The 18,006-nt window shown below is 33.8% G+C and overlaps 1 protein-coding gene across 1 annotated transcript; it reads right to left on the bottom strand.

The window, feature by feature from the left end:
- Positions 1-4,241: 4,241 nt before the first annotated feature.
- On the bottom strand, positions 4,242-4,929 carry LOC141714040 (secreted RxLR effector protein 161-like). The gene is made up of 2 exons (XM_074517588.1): positions 4,925-4,929; positions 4,242-4,812 (listed from the first exon to the last, which is right to left on the bottom strand). Exons 1-2 carry the CDS (start codon positions 4,927-4,929, stop codon positions 4,242-4,244), a joined length of 576 nt encoding a protein of 191 aa, XP_074373689.1.
- Between the last annotated feature and the right edge of the window lie 13,077 nt (positions 4,930-18,006).

Below are 18,006 nucleotides of genomic sequence, written 5' to 3'. Positions count from 1 at the left end.
GGAGAAGACACACCGGTCTCACTTAATAACCAACTTCCTTACGAGTAATCGTTGGTGACAAAATCTCCTCATGTCAGAAATAAAGAAAATTTGTATTTTATTCCATGTTCCATAAACACGAGAATCTCATGATCATTTGTTAATTTTAAATCTTGAGTCATTACAGATTTTATCTTGTTTAAAGGCATGGCATGAGTGATGTATCTAATACACGCATGCATCATTAATCTAATTAAAACATGCATATTCTACTCTAAACATACTATTTATACAACATATGAAAAGTGCGTAAAGTAAACGTGCAATAGTTATGGCCCAATTCTATGTGATCTTTTCAGGCTAATGAAAAGATCAAGGTCAATCTATGATGTAAATAATAACTATTATATATGTCTTCTCTATTGCTTCCATTGTCTCCTTGGCCTCCATAGTATGCCTCCTTGTTCCCTTGTTCTTCTTGGATGTTACATTAAGAATTATAGTAATGAACTTACAAAATAACTCGAGTTACATTCGAGATAAAACAACTACAAATAGAAAATGACATGCAAGTCGTATTTATTACAAACCAAAAGAATAAACCATTACAACTAAGGTCTTAAGGCCATAACTATGCACCATGCTCAAGTAACCATTAAAGAACATGATAGATCATATAAAGATGACATACCATTTATTACTTTTCATGATCCAATCAAGAATAATAAATAAGTAAAGCATATGTCATAAGCACATATTAAAACGAAACCCTAAACCACGGATCGACCTGCGGAAATTTTTACAAAATCAAGTATCAGAATACTATCAAAACATGTATCAGAATACAATTCCAGAAGCATGTATCAGTATACACACGACCCATATCCCAGTTACCAAAAACATGTATTAGTATATATATTATAAGAGGTCGTATACATATGAGTTATGGAAGATCTTAAACATATAGTATCATCATATAGATCATTAACAGATTCATCATATCATTCATATAACATAACTGTTATCATGGAAGACTCATATAACATAAATGTTTTCATGGCAGACTCATCACACATGCATACTTGTAAAAATTCAGTAAACACGTAAGCAAATCAGCCCCTTATACACGTAGCTCTGATACCATTATTGGGTTCCGAGGCATAAAACGCAGCGGATAAACGTAAATAAAACAATAATTTTGAAACCCGAGAACAGGATCCATGTATAATTGTGGGCAGATTATGGAGATAACGAATCATACCTTTCAAGAGCTTGACTTTCACGAACTCAACGGAGATCCTAGCTATCACACTTTGTGTCTCACGAACTTGACTATGTAATGGATGTACTAGCCTCCTTCTTAACGATCCGAATTACCTCTGCCTCTCTTTGCTGCTAGGGTTTTCTCCAAAATGTACAAACCTCTTTAACCTACCATTATCTATTTATAATGACTGATTAAAAGGCCCATAACAACAAAGCCTAACCCTGGTAGGTATAGGATTAAATAATAAAAATGAATTTCTATTATTTAATTAATAACTAAGTCATACGTGATTATTATGGGCAAAAAAACATTCCCTTTAATTCGAATTTATATTATCTCAATTAAGTCTTACTTAATTATAATATAATTCTAATAATCATCAATTAATTTAAATCCATAATTAAAATTAACTATTCCATTAAGTGCTCTATTTATGTGACCTTATAGGCTATTATTTAACTGGAAATAATTTTATTCTCTAATAAAATTATAAACAATGAGCGGTATCTAGTAATACATTATGTTACCCAATTAAACAATAATTAAATCATGATTAGATAAAACCTTTCGTGATTAATGTTTTTCGTGTAATATAATCCCTTTAACCATACATATTATAGATTAAACTTGAGGCATATATTTAGTCATCCTCTTCAACATTTAATCCGTGTTTACTTGATTCATGAGTAGACTATCAAGACTAATCATTATTGGAGCATGGCCCTGCTTTTTATAATCTCACTCAATCAAGAGGCCAATAATATCTCTCCTAATTATAGGAGGGTTAAATCCTTTATCTATCATTCATATTTCTCATACGACTCATATATACCCGAGTTCACTTTTATCATCACCCGATCAAAATTAACTTTTAATGTAGTCAAAGTATATTAATCCTCGTATAGAAATATAATGATTTCAAGTCAAAGGATCGTTACACCATTATCACTGTGAGTCTTTCTTATGACTTTATTAAACATAAAGAATCTCAATGTGGGTCTGTCCAGTACCATGTACTCTCACTTGTACCTATGTATTGACTTTAGTATCCCCATACTTATAACCAATGGGATGCGGTTATCTTGTCAAACAACATACTAGTCTATCTATGTATTATTATTGTCCTATATAATAATACTCGACTAGGGATCTTTAAGAATATGATATATTATATAATCTCAAGTTCAAGTCATGTACTTAAACTATATAATGTGTATCATGATTCTAAAGATATTTATTATGCTAACAAAATATCGTAGTAATTAAGGTTATAATAAATATATTTATTGAATGATCGACTGATATAAAGATTTAAAAGAATAATGTATTGCCTCTAGGGCACCTACACTTACACTATATGTATTTTTGCATGACCCAAAGAAATGCCATCTTATCCATAACCCAAAACTTTGAATTAGAGAAAATATTTGGATTTAAATTTGTATTTTATAATACCCAATCCTATACCCTTTATCTTTCATTCATCTTTGGTCAAATAAATGCAGTAAAAGGAGAAAATCATTAGAATTAGAGAAGGTTGAGTGCACATAAACCTAGTAAATTCAAATTTATTATCAAATTAGATAAAGAATAAGTTTTGTAATAAGTACCTAAGATATGGCACATGTAACTTTTTATGTAGAAATTAGATTTGAGGATAATTGTATTATTACATTTGTGCATTAATTAGCATAAATTACACAACTAGTCTGATAATTAATTTTTTATCCACCTTTCAAATTATTATTTTTGTAAATAAAATTATTTTATAAATATTATAATTCATAAAAATAAATAAGAAATAATAACTTTGATTGTATAAAATTTTGATATGCTTGTAATAATAGTTGGTTAGAGGTTAATACTTTAAGATCCTATAGATTTTAAATAAGATATAAAATTACAAAGCAATTAATAATTTTTTTTTCTTTTATGGGCTAAAAGAAGTCCTTATTTATTTCTTACACCTCGTTTTGAGACTTTAAAATATTAAAAAAAACTTGTAAGTAAGAGAGATAAGAAAGAAAAAAGATTTTACAACTGTGATAGAAGATCGACCGCACATCGAGGTATACTATTCATCATCCATCCTATAGATCTATACATAACTTGCATAAGATTTAATTTTTTTTCTTTCATTTGGTTCTATTTTAAATCCAAAATTATCTAGCAATCTTTTGTTTTTCGATTATGGTTTATATTGTGCAAGTATTAGAATTTGATTATAATTATTTGGTGAGCTATGGTGGGGAGAGGAGAACAAAACCCATCTTGTCACAAGTTGATTATTTTAAGTGACTCGGATAAAGGCGAATCAATTAAACTTCTTAAAATTTCATATCTAATATAAAGTCTTTCCCCTAATAAGATAATCGCCCCTCTAATTATTGGATATATCTGAGGACCTGTTTACATATAAATGTATATGTCTGTATGTAAAAAACAAGAAAAACAAATATTCTGAATGTTACTTTTTATTCAACTGATCACTACAGATGATATAGAAATGCAATACAAGATAATGCCTAAAAACCAACACCAAACTTCCTAAACTAAAGCTGCTACCAACGACTATTTCTCCACAGTCCTACAAACACTCCACTACTTGCATGACTCTGTTTTTATTAAAATAAATACAAAATAAATTAAATAACTAAATAACCAAAATAGTTTAGATTAATACTAACAATCTCCCCCTTAATCTAAACTATACTAGCAGGTTCCTCACACCAAGAAGAATCCTCATTTTCTCAAACCTGGCAGTATGCAGCGCCTTCGTAAGCACATTCGCACGCTGAAGATCTGTACTGATGTGTTTGATAACAATTTCCCCATTCTCGACACACTCTCTAATAAAATGATAGCGTATGTCGATGTGTTTACTCCCACCGTGAAATACCGGGTTTTTGGCTAGATCAATCACGGACTTATTGTCTATGTATAACAGCACTGGTTCGATGTAGGCACCAACTACATGACTCACAACTCTTCGCAGCTAGATAGCTTGACATGAGGCTGCCGTCGCAGCCATAAACTCCGCCTCACAGGAGGAGAGAGCCACACTCTTTTGTTTTTGCGATGACCATGTTATCAGTCCCTTATTCAAGTAAAACACCATACCGCCTGTACTCTTCCGGTCATCAACGTGCCCAGCGAGATCGCTGTCAGAATATCCAATTACTGAATCACTCCCACTACCAGCTGTATAAACCAAACAAAAATTTAGAGTCCCTTTGATATAACGCCGAATGCGTTTAGCTGCTAGTTGATGCATCAGGGTCGGCTTCTCCATGTACCTGCTGACAACTCCAACATAGTAAGCTATGTCGGGCCTTGTATGTACTAGACAACGCAAACCTCCTATCATACTCTTAAACTGTGTGATGTTAACTCGCACCCCTCCCTCGTCTTTATGAATAATTTCCTTGGGATCCATGGGAAGTTTAACAACATTGTAATCCCACATTCTAGCCTTCATCAATATTTTCTTCGCATAGACAGCTTGTTTCAGCTTAATCTCACCATCTCTCTGTTCAACCTGCAAGCCTTTGAGTACATCAGCTTTCCTAGATTGCTCATTTCAAAATGCTTGTTCAACTCATCTTTGAACCCCTGTATGCTTGACACTTGCGTCCCAGTAATTAGTAAATCGTCAACATATACTCCAATAATAAATACCTCATCATCGGCTGATTTAGTATAGACTGCGTGTTCATAAGGGCACCTTACAAATCCTAACTCCTTAAGGAACTTACTTAACTTGGTATACCAAGCACGGGGTGCTTGTCGTAAACCATAAAGATCTTTTATTAGCTTATACACCAGTTATTCCTACCCTTTCTGAACAAACTCTTCCGGATGCGTAACATAAACTTCTTCTTGGATTTCACCGTTTAAAAATGCCGACTTCACATCTAAGTGATGCACTTCCCAACCATGTTTAGCAGCGATTGCAAGTAGAATTCTGACTGTTTCAAGGCATGTAACTGGAGCAAAATTCTCTTCAAAGTCCCTTCCTTGTTTCTGAACATATCCTTTTTGCCACAATTCTAGCCTTATATTTTATTATCTTTCCACTTGTGTCTTTCTTTGCCTTAAACACCCTCTTCAATCCAATCGCTTTCTGTCCCGGGGGAAATTCAATAAGTTTCTAGGTGTTATTTCTTTCAACAGCGTCCATTTCAGTTTTCATGGCTTTTCTCCAGTTGTGTTCAGCTGTTGCCTTAGTGTAGCTTGCAGGTTCTTCCACTCCAGCAAATAATAACTCATCATCTTCTAATTCAATCTCATGGGTCTCATTATAAATATCATGTAGAGACCTATAATGTCTCAGCCCACTGTCTCTATCTATATCAGAATTTTCTGATGAAGATGGTGCAGAGTCATGAGCAGAGGTGTGAGCAGAGTTTGACCCACATGTGCCATCAGTATCCGTCCTTGAAGATAGTGAGGTTGAGCTAGTGTTTGATGAGATCGAAGTGTTGGATTCCTCTTCACCTGAACTTGACCTTTCAGGAACAGGAGTGAATGGTTCATCGTCTTCATCATTGGTTTCACCTTCCGACTTGGTGACTGACTCAAGAATTGTGAGTGTATCGTGTGCCTTTCCATCTGATTCTTTATTATGCTTCCACATCCACGCTTTGTATTCTTCAAAGACAACATCTCGGCTACATATGATATTTTTCGCTCTGGATCGTACAGCCAGTACGCCTTTGCCCCGGGGTCCTTGCCAAGATTAATTACCAATTTACTTCGGTCATCCAACTTAGTCGTGTGAACAGACAGGAGTTTCATGTGTGCCAGGCACCCGAAGACTTTGATATGCCCTATATTTGGTTTATTTCCCAACCAAGCCTCATATGGGGTCATGCCTGAGATAGCTCGTGTTGGCAATCGATTTAGTACATAGATGGAATGTCGTACGGCTTCTCCGCAAAATATCAGTGGTAAATTCTTTTCTTTTAAGAAACTTCTGGCCATCTCCACTACCGTTCTATTTCTCCTCTCGACCACACCGTTTTGCTGGGGAGAATAAGGTGCTGTGAATTGTCGTGCTATGCCTGCTTCCTCACAATAAGTAATGAATTGTTTAGAGAGAAACTCCCCACCTCTATCTATTCTAAAAGTTTTCACCTTGCGTTCTTTTCCGTCCTCAACTTGTACTCAAAATTTTTTAAACGCCTCAAATGCCTGGTCCTTACTCTTTAGCATATACCCCCACATTACTCGACTGTAGTCGTCCACCAGCAAAAAGAAATATCTATTCCCACCGAATGTTGAGGGTAAAATAGGACCACAGAGATCACCGTGCACAAGCTCTAGTACCCTTTTTGCATTATAACTAGCCTGTCCTGGAAAAACCTTTCTGGTTTGTTTTGACATTAGACAGCTAGTGAAAACATCATTTTACATTTTAATCTCAGGCAAACCATATACCTTATTTGTAGTACACATCAGATTCATAGCATTAAAGTTGACGTGCCCAAGATGGGCATGCCAAAGCCAGGAAACTTCATCATATTTTAAGAATAAACATTCTGGGCTACTACTTTCAATTATAAGTTTATAAAGATGATTTATAGAACGTTTTACCTTCATAATCAATTGTCTTCCTTTGTTGTAGACCCAGAGGTAAGTACCATTCATAATAACCTTGTTTCCTTCCTCCGAGAATTGCCTGAGGCTAATGATATTATTGCACAATATTGGAATATAGTACACATTTGTAAGTAGCCGATCTTCCCCATTTTTGCACCTCATACTGATCGTCCCCTTGCCCTTAATTATCACTATCGAGCCGTCTCTGAATCTCACCTTCCCCCTCACGATTGTATCCAATTCCCTAAATTTTGATAATAGCCCTGTCATATGATTCGAGCCTCCAATATCTAAATAGAAAATATTTGAATTTGGTTGCCCTGTTTCTGCATTATCGTTGAGTTTTGGTACCACTTTATCTTCATTAATCAACATGACTTTGGTTTCTTCTTCCTCCATTTTTTCCAACATTAACAACGCGGGCTCATCATCTTGCATCTGGGCCAAATTTGCTTCCTCTGTTGCTTCCTTATTTTCTCTTTCATGCTTTGATTTTTTACATTCTGCAGCGAAATGACCGTACCCCTGGCAATTAAAACATCTTACCCTGGTTTTGTCGCATCCTGCACATCCAAAATCCCGATTATTTCGAGATCTTAACCCATACGATCCATCTGTTCCCCTTTTACTGGAGCGTTTAAGCCACTCCTCCCTTATTAGTAGTAGTTTTCCATCATCTATTTCTCGTCTTGACCACTCTTCTTCAGTCAACAATAACTGACCTCCACTCGGTTCTTCTTGGCCACGTAAATGTTCTTCATGATCCTTTAAGGACCCAACCACCTCCTTAACACTCATCGATTCAAGACCTCCGAACTGTTCGATGGATGAAGCTATTTATAGAAATTTAGTAGGAACAGCTCGTAATAATTTCTTTACAATATAAATTTCCTTGACCTCCTCTCCAAGTGTCCTTATAGTGGTGACAAATCCATTAAATTTCATATAAAATTCATCAACTGGCTCTGTCTCTTTCATACTCAAGGCCTCAAATTCTGCCTTAAGAGTTTGAATTTTTGTCGTCTTGACAGGATCATCTCCCAAGCACATGACCTTGACAGCGTTCCACGCTTCCTTTGCTATCTTCTTCTCAGCAATGGACAACAAGACGTCCCCCGGGATCCCTTGGTACACTGCTGCAAGGGCCATTTGAAAGGATATCTTCGATATATTATTTATTTTAGTATTTGTACGATTAAACATAAAATTAAGAACACGTAGATCCTCTCCATTAGGACATGAATTTAATTGATCCAAATCAAAGTCAAAAAGTCAAACTAGCAAAATCATGTCTTTTAAACAGATAAAAGAGATATTCCATTCTTGCAAAATATCAAAACTATATCTTTAAGGAATATATCTCTAAGGCAATATGATCAAAGAATAAACATCAAGATATGATATTTCTTAGATCTGTGTTGCAATAGAAATATGGCAACAAGCTCGAATAAGGAATATATCAAAAATATTCTTTAGAAGTCTCGTGCTATATCAAAAATATTTAAACTCTTCGCTCTAAAATAAATCTCTACATATAATCAAAAGAGTTTTTATTCAAATATTATTAATATTCATGTTTGGAATATTAATATCCAGTTATACAACTCATTTATATATACTTACAGTAATTTTCTCCCGGTTCGTAAAATCAGCATTTCTCAGAGAAAATTATTCAAAAATATTCAAACAGATTTCCTATCACCCAAATATATCTCATATATTAGGAAATATATTTTAAGTATTTATACAACTCAAAACTTTGGTCAAAAGATCCATCTCCTTTATTTCAGACCAATGGTATTTTTACTCGGAAGAAAGGCTGACAGAACAGTTCCAATTTTAGATAAAATACTTCCACATGCTAATATGAATTGAAATTTGGTATGGATTATTTTAATGGTATTTTCTAAGTATGAAATAAATTTTATAGCATTCATAGAATTTTTGTCCGGGCACAAAAATCGAGGCAGTTGGTCCCACAGTTGACCACGTTTGTCCTAGTTAACATTGACTGAAGTTGACCAAAACTTGCAAGACATCATTTTATAATATTTAGGTAATTATCATATTTTTTATGATATTTATTTAAGAGTTTTTGGGGTAGTCATAATTAATGGTGCTTAATCCTTAATTATAGTAATTAAAGAATGATTAAAAGAAAAGGAAAATATATATTTAATATATATATATCAGCTGAGATTTGAATGAATACTAGCTTGTGCTTCCTTCCCACTTGCAAAGAAACACAACCTACTTGCCATGTCATCAATCCATGTGACATACACCATCGACCATCCATTTTTCTTAAATCTCCACCATTCATTCCACCCAACTTCTCCTATAAATAAACCCCCACTCCAACCCATTTTCTTCAAACTAAAGAGCCACAAAGTTTCTGGGTTTTTTTGAAGAAGTGCTTCTCTTCATCTCTTTCAGATTCTATACACACACTTCTTCTCAAAAACCATCTCTCTTCTATATACTTACATATATACAAGGTTTTTGAAACCCATGCTTAGTTTCACCCAAGCAAGATTTATTCCACCAATTGAGCTCATCCACCACCACTTCCCGGCCTCTCGAAGGGCTGCCCAAGTTCGACCAGAGTGCCAAAATCCGGCCGAACCTCCGGTGAATTTTTCCGGTGAACTTTTCCGACTGTTTTTCAAAAGTGGTTAGTTTTAGCTTCTTATTTGAGTTCTTTATATTTATGCTTTTTACTTAACTTCTCTACTTCATCTTAAGCTCTAATACAAGCTCTCTTATAAAGGAAGTTCCCGGGGAGAACTTAAATTCGAACTCGGAATTCGAATAAGTACTTGATCTTCACATAAATCATTCCAACGAGAAGATCTAAAAAGAAAAGTACTTTATCTCCAAGGCAAGATTATATTTAACACAAGTACGAGTTAGCCAATTATTTCTTGCACTTTAATTGGATCTTGGCTAACATTCATTCGTACTCATAAAATAATTACGAAGTTTAAGTGTAATCCTTTCTAGCATCTTTAGTGCTCTCCGGGGGATTATTACTTATCTCATATAAACACTTCGTAATTTGTCAAATCTTAAAACGGATCGTACGAGTTAGACAATTACTTAAGGCTCTTTAATTGGATCTTGTCTAACTAATAACGTACATATAAAATATTACGAAGTAAAAGTGTAATCCCTTCTAATATATTTAGTGTTCCAGGGGATTATAGCTTGTTCCATATAAACTACTTCACAATCATCCGTTAAAATTAAGGACAAATCAAATCCACTAGTTAGCCAATTAATTTACGCTATTTAATTGGATCTTCGCTAACACATATCGTGTATATAAACAATTACGAGTCATATCGTATAAGCCCCTTCTAACATCTTTCACTGTTCCGTGGGGTTATACTACGATATCTATAAAATACTCGTAATTATTCGTCCAAACTTCGAAAGCACAATCTTAAGCCAATTACTTGCACTTATTTAATTGGATCTTGGCTAAGACTCATAAATCTTATAAACGTGCTTGAAATTAAAAGAGTGTACTTTGACCTTATAATCGTCAATATACAAGTATACCTTAAAACCTTAAGTTGATATACTTAAAGGTAAAATTAAAACTCCGAGGTTGTAATTAAAGTATTCTTCGATTTAAAAATAATTAATCGAAAGAAGAAGAATACTAAGGAAGTTATAAGCCATAAGTGCTTAATATAAAAAGACTTCTTATATTACTACACCTATCTATTTAATCTATAAAGGAGTAATCATAAAAATACTTGGACTACTATTTATTATCTTAAGTCAAGTATTCTTATTTTGTTTAATATTCTTATTTGAATATTATACTATTTATGGGCTAGTACAGTAACATACTAGTTCAAAACAAATCTTTTCCTACTTGTTTTGTTTCGTGGATTGTCTTATTAGTTTTGTAGTGAGGTGAAGTGACGTGAGGTGATTCTCGTTCTAAGACCCAAGTCCTAGACGTACTAATGGGGAGTTTGTAGTCTTTGCACCGTGAAGAAGAGGAAAGACCCAAGATTGGATCACTAAGATCCAAGACCGGCAAAAGCTAAGGAAGCCAATCCACACAAAGGCTCTACAACAACTTTGAAAAAATAGCGAGGAGTTATTGTCTAAGATAAGTTGTGTAGGTAATACATTTATTTTGAGGTGGTGACCCTTGTGTTATGCACCAAGATAAATACTTATAAAGGGTGTAAAGGTTTCTCCGCCTACTAAAGGAGCGAGTTTATTATAAGGAAAAATCCCGAGTCCGGAGAGGAGCTCGGGGACTGGATTAGGGGTGAGCGAATCTATTAGAGGTTGTGCCATCGCGAACCAGGATAAAATTACCGTGTGGTATGTTCTTTCCTTACACTTTATTTTCCGCACATATAAACTGCATAACTACTCGGTAAAGTTTTAAAAAGGGATAAAATATTTTTAAAACACTACAATAATTTTTAAATTGGTAATTAAACTATTCAACCCCCCTTCTAGCTTAAAATAGCCCTCTTACGGGACCTTACAATTAGTATCAGAGCAGTGCTTTTTAACGTGTTTGTTAAGTTATTTGCAGATTTACAAGCATAACAAAAATTGATCCGGAATCCCGTTGGATACGGTGAAGGTCTATCTAGATCACGACCTCCTCTAGTTGATGGCACCAACTTTGCAACATGGAAAATGAGGTTTCGCATTTATGCTAGATCTCAAGGAGTCAAAGTTTGGATGGCTATCGAAGACGGTGTTCGCATTCCTACCAAAAATAGCGATGACATCATCGTCGAAAAGAAGGTTAGTGAATACAACTTAGAGGAAGAAGCCACAATGAATATAGCCGCAAAGGCGGAAATGGTTCTCACAAGTGCACTTGCAGAAAAAGAATATAAAAGAGTATATAATTACAATTCGGCAGGAACAAATTAGTAGTAACCTATGAAGGAACCACTGATATAAAATATTCTCGGATGGATAGAGTGATCCAAGAATACGAGAACTTTAAACTCCAAGAAGGAGAAAATATCATCGATATGGAAACAAGATTTACTCGTATTATCGATGAGTTATCCCAACTTGGAAAGAATTATACTCAAAATGAAAAGAATAGAAGAGTGCTCAAATCTCTACCTCCTAGTTGAAAGGTTAAAGTCACTACTATAAAAGGGATGCACAACTTAAATGAGTATAAGATTGATAACCTATTTGGAAATCTTCGTACTTACGAAGAAGATAATATTCTGGAAAAGGTTGCTCCAAAAGTGGAGGATAAAAAGAAAAATATGGCTCTAAAGGCCATATTAATTTATGAAGATGAAAATGATGAGGAGTTAAACGAGGAACTCCAAAATCTCGATGAGAGTGAAATTGCTCTACTCACGAGACAACTTCGTCGTGTGCTTCAAAGCAAAGCTCAAAAATACGGAAAAGGCTTCCTAAAATCAAATAATCAACAAAGAGCTTTTAACTCTAATGGAAGGCCAAATTACTCTCAAAATTATTCTTCCAACTATAAGAGTAATTATCCATCAACGAGCTACAATAAAGGCAAAGGCAATCAAAATATAAATACTTATAGCAATGCCTCCACAAACCATTCGGTTTACACTCCTCCAAAACCTAAAGATCCATCTCCTGAGGAAACACAAGATGTGTGTTTCGAGTTTAAACAACCCGGTCATTATAAACGAGAATGTCCTAAACTTTCAAAGGGATGGAGTCTCGTGGCCGAAAATGGTTGGGATCTAAGTGAAGATGAAAAAGCTCTGGAAGCTAGTGAGGAAGTGGTGAATCTATGCTTGATGGCACTCGGAGAAGAAACTACATCTAGGGAAATCTCCTCTACAAATGACGAGGTAACATTTAACTACATCTCAATTAAATCATTATTGGATGAATCTAATTTATCACTTATGGACATGAATAAGCATGATTTAATTGGACTTGTGGTAGAATATAAAAGTAAATACAAAGATGTTGATCAAAGGCTTCACTTAGTATGGTCCGAGAAAATGAAAATAGAAGAAATACATCATACTCAAAATAAAGAGTATACTCGAATGATGGACTCAAGAGTCTAAGATAAAAAAGAGATTACATCTCTAAAAGACCAAAACCATCTCATCAAGGTTGAAGTAAAGAAACTTCAAGAAAATATAATCAACCTTGAAACATAGAATATATCATTAATTCTCAAAGATGAAGAGATGGAACGTGAAAAGATATAATTGAATGATAATATTTGTAAACTTCACGTTGATCTATTGAACTTAAAGATTCTAAATGAATCAAATGTTCAAGATATAGAAACATCTGATAAAAACAATCTTGATAAAGAAAATGAGCTATTAGAAACCAATGAGCTTAAATGTGAAGCTCTAAGGCTAAAAGAAGAAAATTATAAACTCATAGCTCAAATTAAGGATCAAGAAAGAATCCTTAACAACAAGATTGATGCCTTAAAGAAAGAAAATGAAAATCTTGAAGAAGTCATTTAAAGATTTACAAAAGGCAATAAGTTGTTGGATCAAATGATGCATACAAAAACCTCATATAATCATGAAGGTTTGGGATATAATAAGGATTCTCCTCCTAAAGGAAACACTCGGAGATTTGTATCACCAATAAAGACTTCACCCGAATCACCATCTTATAAATCTTCTTATTGCAATAAAATGGGACATACCATTCAATATTGCAAATTCAAGAATGGTGAAATTAAGGGGAATCATGTATGGATTCACAAGGAATCATACAAGAAAGATGATAAATGTGTGCCTTATAATAATATGGAATATAAGAATCCAAGGCAACAAAGGTCTCATCAACCAACTATGTTTCAAAATAGAAACAAACAATATCATGTAAATGGTAATGCATTTAGAAGATAACAAACTCTTAGTAGAAATGCTTATGCTACTTACCATGCTAATAATAGATATAATGTTTATCATGCTCCATCAAAATTTCATGATAGCTCTAGGTATTATCAACCTCAAACTAGGCCTTATGCATCTAGAAATGATTATATGCCTAATGATGATTATACCATGACTAGATTCCTTAATAAATCAAATGTTATATATGATATACTAACCCCAGGACCCTCAAGACAAATGGGTACTTATAAATTTAACTAATCATGTATGTAGGTTTATCTTGCCGCGAAACAAGACATATGGTACCTTGATAGTGGATGTTCAAGAAATATGACCGGTAATAAGTCACTCTTGAATAACATTAAAAAGGTTACCACGAGGAGCGTAACATTTGTTGATAGTAGTAAAGGAAACATTGTCGGTATCAGAGATATCGGAAATGGGAAAGTTAAAATTTCCGACGTCCAATTTGTCACCGGGTTAAGGTACAATCTTCTCTCAATAAGTCAATTATGCGACAATGATTACAAGGTAATTTTCTACACTACTCATTTTTCTATATTAGATAAATTTGGAAAGTTGGTTCTAACTTGCCCTAGAAATAAAAATATTTATACATGTAACATGAGCAAGCAAGTGAACGTGTGCCTAATCACTATAAATGATGATCCATGGCTATGACATCAAAAATTAGGACATGTGAACATGAAGTTAATTAAGAATATATCAACTAAAGACCATGTCCGAGGTATACCAAAACTAAAATATCATAAAGATCATACTTGTGAAGCTTGCGAAGTTGGTAAACAAATTCGAGCTTCTCACAAAGCAAAGTTTATGGTATCTACCTCGAGACCTCTCGAGCTACTACATATGGATCTTATTGGTCCGGTTCCAATACAAAGTCTCAGAGGTTGCTCATATACGTTGGTAGTTGTGGATGATTATTCACGATTCACATGGACTGAATTTCTCAAAGCCAAAAGTGATGCTTTTGAATCCTTCTCATACTTATGTAAAAGGATTCAAAATCAACAAAATAAAACCATGGTCTATATAAGGACTGATCATGGTAAAGATTTAGAGAATTCAAGTTTCACCAACTTTTGTGATGAACATGGCATCACACATAATTTTTCCGCTCCATACACTCCTCAATTCAATGAAGTAATTGAACGAAAAAATAGAACACTCCAAGAAATGGCTAGCACAATGCTAAATGAATATTGTCGACCTAAATATTTTTGGGCCGAGGCTATATGAACCACTTGCCATATTCTTAATCGGGTTTTGCTACGACCTATAAAACAAAAGACTCCTTACGAGTTATATTTTGGCAAAACTCTGAAACTAAGCTACTTTCGAGTATTCGGAAGCAAGTGCTTCATATAAAATTCAAAAGAGTATCTTACGAAGTTTGATCCTAAGTCAACCGAAGGTATATTTCTTGGATAATCGAACAATAGTAAAGCTTACCGAGTGTTTAACCTCAAATTGCTTGTGGTGGAAGAATCTATGAAAGTCGCTTTTGATGAAAGTAAACCACCGGCGAAATATAAAGATATTGTTGACCAAGAAAATGTTGAACAAGGCGATATTGAAAAGGTTATTCGACAATTCGAAAATATGGATCTCGGGACTCCAGTACATAAAAATCCATTAGAATTGGACGAAAAGGAAGATGAACTTCCACAAGCTATTCCCACTATAAAAAGTCGTCCATTAGATAATGTGCTTGGAGACTTAAGTAAGGGAGTTCAAATGCGGTCACAAGTTCAAAATGTTGTGAATCATCTTAGTTTTCTATCTCAAATAGAACCTAAGACCACGAAATAGGCTTTATTAGACGAGGATTGGATTTCTGCTATGCAAGATGAATTGCTCCAATTTACTCGTAGTAAAGTGTGGGAACTTGTTCCTAAGCCTCATGATACTTCTATAATTGGTACAAAATGGGTATTTCGAAATAAATTAGACAAGAATGGAATGGTAGTTTGAAATAAAGTAAGATTAGTTGCACAAGGATATACCCAAATGGAAGGAATAGACTTTGATGAAACATATGCACCAGTAGCAAGAATTGAATCAATTCGAATGCTATTGGTTTATGCTTGTCATAAAAACTTTAAAGTCTATCAAATGGATGTGAAATATGCATTCTTAAATGGGATTTTGGAAGAGGAAGTATATGTAAAACAACCTCCCGGGTTTGAAGATGCAACCCATCACGATCATGTCTATAAATTATATACAGCTCTATATTGCTTAAAACAAGCCCCAAGAGCATGGTACGAAAGGTTGAGCAATTTCCTACTAGACAATAAATTTAAGATGGGAACGGCCGATAAAACCTCATTTACGAGGCAAGAAAAAGATGATATATTGCTTGTACAAATATACGTAGATGACATCATTTTTGGATCAACAAATGATGCACTGTGTAAAGAATTCTCGGAAAATGTGAGTAAAGAATTCGAGATGAGTATGATGAGAGAATTAAACTTCTTTTCGGGATTGCAAATAAGGCAATCTGATGAAGGCATCCATATCTCTCAATCCAAGTATTGTAAAGAGATGTTGAAAAAATTCAAAATGGATAATTCCAAACCCATCTCTAATCCTTTGTTTACATCCGATAAATTAACGGAAGATCCAAAAGGAATTCCCGTAGACATAAAGAAATATCGAGGAATAATCAGTAGCTTGCTCTATATAACTGTAAGTCGTCCCGATATTCAATATAGTGTTTGTAAGTATGCTAGGTTTCAAGTAGCACCTAAATAATCTCATTTATCCGCGGTAAAAAGGATATTGAGAAATCTTAAAGGAACCACCGATGTTGGTCTTTGGTATCCAAAAGGAATACCATTTGACTTAGTATGTTTTTCTGATTCGGATTATACCGGGCATTTAGTCGACATAAAAAGTACCAATGTTACTTGTCAGTTTCTCGGTGGATTTTTAGTTTCTTGGTTTTCAAAGAAACAAAATTCCGTATCCATCTCAATAACCGAGGCTAAGTATATAACAGTTGCAAAGTGTTGTGCTCAAATACTGTGGATGAAGCAAACACTAGCTGACTATAATATAAAATTTGATGTGATCTCAATCTTATGTGATAATACGAGTGCTATTGATCTTAGCAATAATCCCGTATTACATTCTAGATCTAAACATATAAATGTGAGACATCATTTCTTACGTGATCATGTTAATAAAAGCGATATAAAAATGACTCATATTGATACTGAGATCAATCTCGCTGACATATTCACAAAACCATTAAATTCCGAAAGATTCACTAAACTCCGCTTGGATTTAGGAATGTTGAAATTTATGAAATAATGGTATATATATGAAGAACATTTGAGAATTATAAAGAAGTCTCAACGATAAGGATTTTCTCCTGATCAGGTTGTTAAGTTTATCTGAAACTCATATTTGTCAATAAAGAAATTTATTGATCGGGTTAAGATAACTTAAATAGCCCAGATTAACCGGGAAAATAAACTTAATCGAGTGAATATTTATTATTCCATGAGATTTATAAATATTTAGAAGTCTTTCTTATATAAACTGATTATTAGTCATATATATATATTTAGTCTCTTCTTTTTGAGATATAGCTAAATATATGTTATTTTAATATATATATATATATATATATATATATTTCTGTAATATATATATATATATATATATATAAATTTCAGCCAAAAAATTATATAAGGATAAATATATAATAATCCACCTATATTAATAAATATAGTTTTTTCAAATATATTTTTTGGATTACTTTTAACCGGCCCAATCAAAATTTATCCGGCCCAAAAACATCTATCTAAGCCCATATATTTTAACAAAATATATAACTATTTATCAAAAATTAAACCCAGTCCATTTTTTGCTGTTTGGCCCAATTTTTTGTCACAAGCCCAAAATCTGTTTATAAATTCTAATCTCAACCGTCAATTCCTTACCCTAATCAATACTGATCGTTCATTCAACAAAATATATAAACCATTCACTGTTTTGTACAGTTCCCTCACTCTATTCATTCGTAACCCTAATCTCTAAACTCTCTTGCCTCTCTTCTCTCTGCCTCTTTCGAAGAACCCTAAATCGATTTCTTCACCTTTTATCTTCGATTCTTGATGATAATTATATCAAATCGATTTCCGGTGATAAAAATCAATGATTTATACATAAATTGAACGAGAATCATCAAATCGGACATTAAATCGATGTTTTATATATATATATACACTCATTTTTTAATCATTGATTTAG

Source organism: Apium graveolens, chromosome 3, assembly GCF_009905375.1.
Source record: "Apium graveolens cultivar Ventura chromosome 3, ASM990537v1, whole genome shotgun sequence".
NCBI lineage: Eukaryota > Viridiplantae > Streptophyta > Magnoliopsida > Apiales > Apiaceae > Apium > Apium graveolens.
Note: the sequence above shows the minus strand (reverse complement) of the source record. Positions and strands in the feature narration are given on the sequence as shown.